This window comes from Epinephelus moara, chromosome 18 (genome assembly GCF_006386435.1).
Source record: "Epinephelus moara isolate mb chromosome 18, YSFRI_EMoa_1.0, whole genome shotgun sequence".
Taxonomy (NCBI): domain Eukaryota; kingdom Metazoa; phylum Chordata; class Actinopteri; order Perciformes; family Serranidae; genus Epinephelus; species Epinephelus moara.
In genome coordinates this window covers 18,513,209-18,523,326 of record NC_065523.1, presented here as the reverse complement: position 1 = coordinate 18,523,326, position 10,118 = coordinate 18,513,209, and the positions used below count along the sequence as shown (strand labels likewise).

Genomic DNA, 10,118 nt, shown 5'->3' with positions numbered 1-10,118 from the left:
GAGCTTGCTGTTTCTGTAGGTACACATTTCCTGGGGACACCTGCACGTCTCGGCCACGCCCCCTCCATTGTGATTGGCTAAAGCGCAGCATCGTTCAAACTCAAAGCCCCCCCCTCTCTAGTCGTCTTTCACACAGGACTGCCAACAGATTCTACAATGTAAATTGCAGAATCTGTCTTGAGAGATTAAGGTGGCAGTAATGCACCTTTATGCTGGTTACCACCCATCAAACAGAAGCAATCTTAGTGCGCTCGCCAGTCAGGTTCTCATCACAGCATGCTCATGACCTGTGGCAGAGCTGGGTCTGAACTGTGTAACAGCAGCAACAGAAAGTTTTTTCTGGTGGTCCAAGATCAGACCCCCCCCCAGCCGTGGTAGTGCTGCTTTTTTAATTCACAATCAAACATTAATTTTCACAATCTAATGCCTTTTTTGTTAAAATTCAATATTTAATCTAGAATATTGTCAGGCAACATGCCAGAAGCATGATGACTCCACTGGGTGTGCTGTTCCCGCAGGCAGCCTGGATGGCATTTCAATCTGCTTAATTTTTGTCAAATTTGCTGAGAGCATAAAAGCGAGTGGATCTCCTGCACATTTGGATAAATCAACATAAAACACACAGACGTTACACCTTACCTGAGGCACTGCTAGAGAGCATTTGGCAACAGCCTCATAGGCCTCTTGATGTCTCCCCATCTCCTTCAAGGATTTTGCTTTTCTGTACAGAGCTTTGTGGTTCCCCTCGTTCAACTGGAGAGCCTTTTCACAGTCTTCTAATGCTTGGTCGTACAGTCCCTGAGAAAAAAAAAAAACAGACATGCCCCAGAATGAGAAGAGCTATACTTAAACATTGTGCTTGTGTGAACAAAGAAACCACTGTTTGATCATAAATTGACTTTACATGTTCAGTAAGTTGAGTCAGGTATGGGTGTGGCTTCCCTGAAGACAGTTGAGTGTTTTTTACTGCCATGTAACCTGATTCAATACAGATGGACACTGACAGGAAAGAGGAACTGAATGTTCCTCTAAAAGCATCAGTTTTTCTCAACCAATGTTTTCTTAATGGATCCTGAGTTTCTATGCCAACAGTGACTTTGTCATAGGACCCAAAAAGACTTTATTTATCACTATACTTTAACATGACACTTGGAGTGTCATATATTACCTGTTCCATCTAGAAAAGAAGTCCAGCAGAGCTTGTATGCTGTCACTGTGCATAGTATATGTAGTACATTGTATAAGTCACTTTATTGTGTATGCACCACACACCTTTCAGATGGATTATTTGATGTATTTATAATAATAATAATCAGTCATCAGCTTCCTTCCTTATTAATGCATTTCGTTGGTTTAATGTTTGCATGATTACTAAATTGTACATTTTATGGAGCCTTAAAGCAACTCATTATGTTGTCAAACTAAGTTTACTGCAACTGATCCCAGATTACATCATTACAATTCCTGTGTAATAAGAGTCTAGTAAATGAACTGGTGAATAAAGGCACCAGTTTTTTTGCCTCAAAGGGAATACTTTGACATTAGGGAAACATGCTTATTTGCTTTCTTGCCTGGAGTTAGGAAAGAGGGCAGAGCACATCTTTGTCTCTAACTAGGGATGTTGGCTTTGGTTCATTTTGCTTTTGAAAGCCCAACATCCATTAAATGGTAACTAACCAATTAAATGAAGAGGAAAAACACAAAATGACGTGAAGTACAAGTGACGCTTTTCTTTTAGTCCTGCACTCCATTGACTCAATGAGCTTTAGCACCACATTTCAAAGTGCTATCCATTTGGTTAGGGTTAGGGGGGTGAAATTGTAATGTTTTGTATTAAAAATGTCTCGCTTTGTTATTTCATTTTCTGTTGGCTTTGCTGACAGAGGGCTAGCTGCGTTAACATGCAGAAACATGGTGCTCACTGTCCGCCCTTAGGTCTGCACTGGTTAGCTAGCCTAAGCCACTCTGCACTGCGCACCACCCAGGTTGAGTCAGAATTAGCTTGTGGTGCCGCTTTTTTGGTATTTACTGCTGGCAATGCCATCCCGGACCATGGTGGCGGGACATCGTTGCTGCGGTAACATGGTGGCCACCCTCTGGTCTCGCCCAGGTAGCCCCAGTGAGTAAGCGGCTTAATTTTGAGCTGCAAAACCCCCTTTAGCATTGTTAATTAACATATATAAGCACCACCAGCAGAGCAGCCAAGGCAAGCTAGCTAGTGCAGCATACATGGCCTATTCATTACCTTTGTTCTTGATGTGGTGCAGCACAGTGCTGGTAGTGCTACTAAACTGAAGACTAACAAAATTAACCAAAGACCAACATGTGTAATAGAGGTTGACCAATAGTGAATTTTTAATGACCAATATAATAACGATAGTTGTGGGCAGGAAAAAGCCAATAGCCGAATAATCGACCGATAACTTCCAGTACTCAGTGCAAAAACGTTACGGCCATACCCACGTGACACATGGAGGTTACTGCTATCGGCCACTATCTGAGCCACATTCCGCTATTAACGCTAGTTTATATGAAGCCCTACCAGCGCCAATTAATCGACCAAAGCAATTAATCAGTTGACCTCTAATGCATAACTTGTCAAAAATATTCTTGGCGGCTAAAAAACCCACCGACTTTGAGACGAGGGAACCATGAGTGGTAAAATGGTCACTCAGTTGCGGGTTGTAAGACTCATTCCTGGTGCACTCTACTACAGTAGAGATAAGGAAATAACCTGGTACTCAGCCAGAAAAAGGATATAATGTCTCCAGCACTCCCTTTACTATAATTACATTCCACGATGTACGTTAAAGTAAAAGAAGATAAATCTTGTTACAAAAGTGACAACATTGAAGAGGTCAGCCCTACCCCACTACGTCAAATTAACTTGCCTTGTCCTCAGGCTAACTAAGACTGTCAAACTATGCACAGTGTCAATGTCAGGAGTTGAATGCTGGTATAAAGTCCTTTTTTGGTCTTTTTATGATGCTAAGTGCTTTAAAAAAAAAAAAACACAATCAAAACAGTCCATGTGATAAATGATGTAATGTGAGACTGTAGCATTAATAGTTAATATCCTATCAAGACAGCTACACGCGAGTTTGACAAGTCAGGTATGCCACAAGAAAAGTCTATAATAACCGTCTCAGAATTTTTGATTAAATACTGGCATTGACACTTCCAAGTAGCCAATCAAATATTCACATAACCAAAGCTTTTTCCAAACTACAACTGAAATGGGGGCAGAAACCTGTTTATGATTTGGTATGATTAGTTGGGTTTCCATCCAAATGTAGCACAAATTTTAACCAAATCTTCATAACATCGCAAAAAAAAGAAAATGTGAATTTATGTGCTTTTCCATCCACTCATAATATTGGGAGTTGGTCCATTGAGATAAGCACTGCTGAGGAGGGCACAACACAATGATATAAATAGGAGAGTGTCAGTCAAACGTCAAACGAGGAAAAGAATGGATGTATAATAATGGAGAACACGCTGGACAATGGAAATAGAGTTTTGAACTAATTTCAATTATGGCAACAGCCCTGTGTGCACAGATGAGTTTCTTAAAGTCATTTGGAGACAGTGAAGAGAGCTTGGAGTGGTCTATACAATGGCGGTATGTCAGTTTTAGCCCATAAATCATAAAAACAGGTGTATGGAAATGCACCTATTGATGATTCAGAATGCAGACAGACAAGGTCAATCAACAGCATAATTTAAGTTGACTGCTAAACTGTGTCATGTACATGAATGGCAAAATATGTTGGGGACATGTTCAAACAAAACCAGGTAATGGTTAACACTGCCTAATGAGCCAGAGGCAGAGGACCATTCTTAAGTCTTAGAAATGCTTTCAAATCTGACGACAATAAGGTGTTACAAAACAGTGCTCTTTATTGAACCTGCAGTGACATTTAAGAACCTACTTCCTTTTGTTTTCTGACATTTTGTGAATTGTGTTTTGGTATAGGTGTTACGTAGAGATTTGTAAAGTAAAGTAAAGAAAGTAATCTCTAAACCTGTGAGAAACCCCGGGGGCTCCAAATATAATATGTAACCGAAAACCTAAGACAGCTGCAGGTCCTATTAATCTACAATACACTACTTTATGATACCAAAAACTGTTTGCTGTATTTTAGACTTTTCCTACACTGTTTAACCTCTGTTTGGTAGAGTCAAAGCAAGAGGGAATTCAAAGCCACTGGGACTGAAACTGAGAACGCTCGTGTGTGACAGTCACCATCTACTTACCGGAACAATATTTAGGTATGAGGCAGCTCGATTTGCATACAGCTTTTCCAGTAAACCTGTTGGAACACAGATGTCTTCTGAGTCAGCATACTCTGCTATACTCAAGGCTTCAGTGTACATCTCGATGGATTTTGTCCAGTCTCCCTCTTTAAATACATCGTTTCCTTCTCCAAAAAGATTCCACACGAGATCCTTAATGAACACCTGAAAAATTAAAAGAACCAAACCGGCAGAAAATAAACACACTGCACCTGATTTGTCCTTTCATTTGGGCACCTTTACTTTGGAAAAAGACAATAACAGGTTGCCTTTCATGTGACCCTGTAATCATCCCCATTGAATCAGTTTAACTCAATACAAGTGTTGATACAAGATGAAAGCTCACCTCATACTGATCTTGACTTCCAGGAAATGGAAGGGTTGATCTAAAAAGAAAAAAAAAAAGTTCATGTTACAAACCTTTAAAGTTTCAGAAGAACAAAACATAAATAACAGGGTGTCTACAGATAAAGTCAAGTTAAATTCAAGACTTTTTGCAACCTTTTTAATACCACTTTATATGAAATTTAAGACCAAACCTGCGATTGAAATACATGTTTTATATGTGTGTGTGTGTGTGTGTGTGTGTGTGTGTGTGTGTGTGTGTGTGTGTGTGACACACATATGTGTAAGTACTCTTTCCAAGTAAACACAGTGATGCAAATTCAAAGTAAGGTCAATGTAAGTTTAAGTTCAATGTGTTAAAGGCGCTGTATGTAAGAATGTGGCCAAAACGGTTACTGCACTCAAATTCAAAATACTGCCGCGAGACTGGCAACTGCCTACAGATTCGAGGTTGCTGGACAGCGGCACGCTGGAGACTGATTTGTTTGCCCATGGGCGGCTGCCATGGCAGGGCCGGGTCGCCGCGTCCTTGATCTTCAGTTTTCCAGCGGACCGTTCCAGCAAGTCCGGCTTCTCTGCTGCTAACACCGCTGCCGGGATACAGCTGAGGAGGAGCCGGCTGCTAATGCTATGTACTGGGACACTGCTAATGCTGCTTGCCGTGCTGCTGTAGCTCAGTCGTAACTGTAACTGATGCTGAGACTCTACTGACTGNATTATTGCAATTCTACGGTCTCTCCAATGATTGTAAACAGTCAGTGGGTCTGTCAGGCTAGATATTTAAGACCCATCAAATCTGAATTTAGAACATTTTAAGACTTTTAAAGGACCTGCAGACACCCTGAATAAGAAGGAATTGTTCTGATTAGGGGTTCAGTAGCATTAAGAGCTTATGAAGTTTATTTCAGCACAAAGTACAGCTGCAACTTATTTTACTTGATCATTTGCACTCCTGCACATTGTACGCTTCATATTTATCAAAATCAAATGAAGCAGCTTAATTATTGATTTAAATGAACTGGCACAATAACAAATTGTATTATACTCCTGTGATTAATCTGTTAATATCTATAGTATATTCTGTTCTGCTTTGTCACAAAACGAAACACATTTGAACTTGAGACAGTGGGGCGAAAAGAAAGGAAGGTGTGTGTTTGTTTGTGTGTCAGTGGTTTGACAGGTTGCTGTGTTTGCAGGTGCTGACAGCATTGACTGCTGAATGGAAACAAGTCAGCAAAAGCAACAACATTCTGTAAACAAACCTTCACTGTAAAAAAAATAAATATATATTTTTCACATTGCAGCTATTATTTATATGACTCTGTGTCCACTTATACTAAAACATCTTTAAAACTAGGTAAATAAGGCTGTTAAGATGTCTAAACATGGTTCAAATGAGGAAAACCAGGCAAAGACATAAATACAGATCAGTGATGATTTTGATTAAACGGTATAATAACACACATCCGCATGATAAGACATAACTTAAGTTACTGTCAAGATTTACATCTATAACGGTTAATGATCACGACGCACGCTGCAAAATTGCGTAGATTATTCATTTTATCTGAAACTGGTTACGTAATCAAATGCTGTGTCACGACATGTCATGATGGAAAATTGTGCAATAATAAATGTGACATTATTTTTGTTATGCTGGCCTCTAGCTCAGCTGCTGTCAGGCATTTTAAGTTTCCTCTCTTCTTTGGCGCACTGAACTATGGAGAGTATGTATGTTTTGGTGAAGATCATCATCACACTTCCACTGGGGTACACAGAGCTCTCTATCAGACGCAAACTAATGAGGAAAACAGCTGCAACACATAAGTCTTAAAACTGCTGCTTCGTTTTCCAAAACATTTCTAGCATCAGTTATCACTCTTCAGAGTTTAGATTAGTGTATTGTAAATGACACCAAATACTTTCTAAAATAATATGGCTCTTTAAAGTGCCATTACATTTTGTGTATCAGTCTTAAGACAGTAACTTAAGTGCTGTTTTTGAGGTACTTTTAATTTAGTTGAGTTCCATTTTATGCTACTTTCTACTTCTATTGAGCTACATTTTATATTTCTACTCTCATCTAAAAGCTTTAGTTAGTTACTTCGCAGATTTAGATTTCTACTTCTGCAAAATGTGAATCGACTGATATATTATGATGTATTAAGCTACCCAGCAGTATCCCCAGTCATCAAAATTAGCCTACCAGCTGTAACACTACATCAATTGACACATTATTGCATCACTAGTTATAATTCAGTAATATAATATACATTAAATGGGGCATTTTGCATAATGAGTACTTTTGCTTTTGGTACTTTAAGTATATTTGATGCTGATATTTTGTGCTTTTACTTTAGTAAAGGCTTGAACGCAGGACTTGTAATTGAGTATTTCCATAATGCAGTATAGGATAACTCTTCCAGCACTGCTCTGTGACACCTTAACACATCATGACATCAGCGAAGTTTCATTTTGACTCCACAACAATGACGTACAGAGTAGTAATTTAACTATCACTTTTGTTTTACAAAGAATAGGCCCTGTCAGATTAATCGAAATGCAACACTGCGCTGTCTGGCATAGCTCTGAAAGCAATATGTAGTCATGCTGCGAGTGCGCCTGATGCATGAAAACAAAGCTCAGATCAGATTGGGAGAACACCTCACAATAAAAACAAAACTAATTTAAAGCCACTAATCAGCTGTCTCACTGCCATCCAGCTGATCTGAACAATACATGATGCAATGCTGACAAATCATTCTTGCATCATGCTGTTCTATGGAGGACTAATGCCTTTTCATTTAATAAAAGCCTGGAAACACAGGCAGACCAGTATTTGTAGCTGGGAAGAGTCTTCATCTAGCTGTCATCTACAGTATTTCTTAGACAGAGGATGACAAGAAAGAATAGTGAGAGTGGCAGCATTAGGAAGTGGCAAACACAGGATCAGAACACTTCACCCATTGGCTTACTTATCAGGGTTTTTTTTTGAGTATTATATTAGTAAAATTCAGTTACTTTAACAACCAGGGATCAAAAGCACGACACTCACTGGATGAACTGCAGGCCTTTTTGAATCTCCTGCCAGCGACTCCTTCTGTCCTGACACGCTCCGGACATGTTTGTGTTAGTATCCACTCCTCTGTCAACACCTGAAATGACAATACATATAAATATATATTATATTAACTGGTAATAGTCACTAGCAAAAAAAAACAAAAACAGTGACAATGACAACAAAAAAATCACTCCTTGCTCAGCATAAATCACCATCAGCAGGTTGTCCAACTGGTTTACTGGCAGCTACAACGCTCAGTCACAGTCATTATATTACTTAAAGTCCTCTTGCCTTCAGTGTTATCGCTTCCGCATTTAGCAATGACGACACACGTGTAGTTCCGGAAATTGAGGCGCAACATTTTTGTTAGCCTACGAGCCAACCACGGTAAAAAACAGTGTACTGTTATCAAAATTATACTGAAAATGACATTAACTAAAGCTGTGGACGATAAAGGGTGCACTTTGTAGGCCCGGAAACACGGTTTACATAGCATCTGAAAGCTGGAGGTCTATTATCGGACATGATTTCGATGGCAGTGACTAATATGTCAGCTTTTAAAGTCTGTTTTCAAGTGTTTCGCAAGATACGAATAACAAAATATATCTTTGTTGTCGCGATGAGTTTGACACGTACATGAGCTTATAACGTAGCGCCATGTGTGTTATTATTAACATGTGTAACGTTAGATATTAAGGATTTCTGTCGTTGTCCATAAAACCGCCAACTCAAACTGTGAGCCATGCCCCGTCATAGCTAACGCTTCATACCCATTGTTGTTTTCCACTTTAAATTTCTTAAAACTACTTTCTTATCAAAGGAGAATCTGGGTTAAATGGAAAGACAGGACGATGGTGACACTGTTAGCTTCAGAGGGTGCGCCTGTCCTGTCAAAACCAACTTTACTCTGGGAACATTTGTGAGTACAGACGCTTTCGTCGCTTAACAATCGCGTCTATGTCAACGATAAGGGCTGACGGTGGAGAAAGACACAGCTGGAGTAAAGTTTTATGAGTCCAGGAAGCACCTTGTACAAGGAGGTGTCCGATAATGGACGCATTGCCTTTAGCGCACGTGCGCTACCCGCGGCCGGGAGAACCGCCGAGAGTAACGTTAGACTTCTAGTTAGCAATCATCATCTGCTAGCAAAGGTTAGCAACTGTTAGCTCACATAGTTTCACCGCTGCCAACACACAACAAACCTTAACGACACAACCTTGTCTCCCAGTGCTGGAAACACACTGGCCTAACCAGCTACATGACGATACCCGACTAAGTTTCTAGGAAGTACACTGAACCTAACAAAGCATAGGCATGCCCAAGTTAAACTAGTTCCCCAACGCAAACAATAGCGAACAGTAGATGTTTAGCTCCCGCCTGGGAGCGGCGAAATAACCGCATAAAACACCTAACAGTGCCTGCCGTACATACTTACATGAATGGATCTTTATTCCAAACAACCCTTACGTTGGTTATCTAAAAGGAGGGAAAGTGATTTTTCGTTTTAGCTAAAATAACTGCTGTATCGCTGAAGGCCGCCTTTGCTTCTTCTTCGTCTGCTCTGATTGCAGGCACACAAACGCCGACTCCAGCGCAGTGCTGCCCTCTACAGATAGTGGAAGGACACGACAAGAGTTCACATGCAAAATGACAATGCAACTTCAACAGGCAGTGATCAATAAACCAATAAGTTTGTAATAAATTCAGCCCTCTTGAACAGCCAGTAAACCCATTAGAGTCTCTTTCAAAGGGGGTCTTGCTCACGATGAACTATTGTTATTTATATTTTGTATATATACTTTATTATTTTATTATCAGCTTTTTAATAGATAGGTAAATATAGATAAAAATAGACAGACACTTTAGGTTTAAGTTTAAGAATAAAAACATGCAGCAGTAAAATGATAGTCTAGTCCCAGGACTAGTACAGAGAGCTATTGCTACAGTATATATGTTTATGACGCTAGTGCAAATTTAGGTGGTTGACAGTGCATGCATTGCAATGTAAGGTGATTAAATTAAAATATGAGAGCAGTATTATTATTATAATCACTACTACTTGTAGTAATAGTAACAGTAGTAGTAATAGTAATAGTATATGACACATACTATTTATATACTGTAGTTTACAACTTAAAAAACACTTCACTTGTATAGAACATTTTATTATTATTTTTATTTTATTGTTCAATGGTGCTTTTTATATGTATTTATATAATATCTATATGATCACCTTAACATTTTTATACTTGTGTAGGCCCACATAATAAGTTGTGTTTGTATTTGCCCAGCTTTGTTTGATCTTGTTCTTAGCTGTTGTAAGTACATTTAGAGCAATGCAAAAAAAAAAAAAAAACAGAGTCAAATTCTTGGTATGTGTACTCATTATTTTCCAATAAGGTGATTCTGAAAGTAC

General features: G+C 39.2%; 2 protein-coding genes across 4 annotated transcripts in view; both read right to left on the bottom strand.

The window, feature by feature from the left end:
* Window positions 1-9,269, bottom strand: part of zc3h7a (zinc finger CCCH-type containing 7A) — a 21,016-nt gene extending 11,747 nt beyond the window's left edge. For 2 of the 3 annotated variants that reach the window (XM_050070039.1, XM_050070041.1), the window contains exons 1-5: window positions 9,138-9,269; window positions 7,697-7,796; window positions 4,643-4,682; window positions 4,258-4,461; window positions 640-798 (exon numbers count right to left, since the gene is read on the bottom strand). In XM_050070039.1, coding sequence (XP_049925996.1) covers window positions 640-798; window positions 4,258-4,461; window positions 4,643-4,682; window positions 7,697-7,764 — 471 coding nt within the window. In that variant the 5' untranslated portion in view covers window positions 7,765-7,796; window positions 9,138-9,269. Of the gene's footprint in view, window positions 1-639; window positions 799-4,257; window positions 4,462-4,642; window positions 4,683-7,696; window positions 7,797-7,914; window positions 7,934-9,137 lie in introns of those variants that run through there. The other variant, XM_050070040.1, reaches the window with a different exon arrangement.
* The window catches only part of galr2b (galanin receptor 2b), a 383,467-nt gene that overhangs the window by 264,293 nt on the left and 109,056 nt on the right, over window positions 1-10,118 (bottom strand). The window lies entirely within an intron of this gene.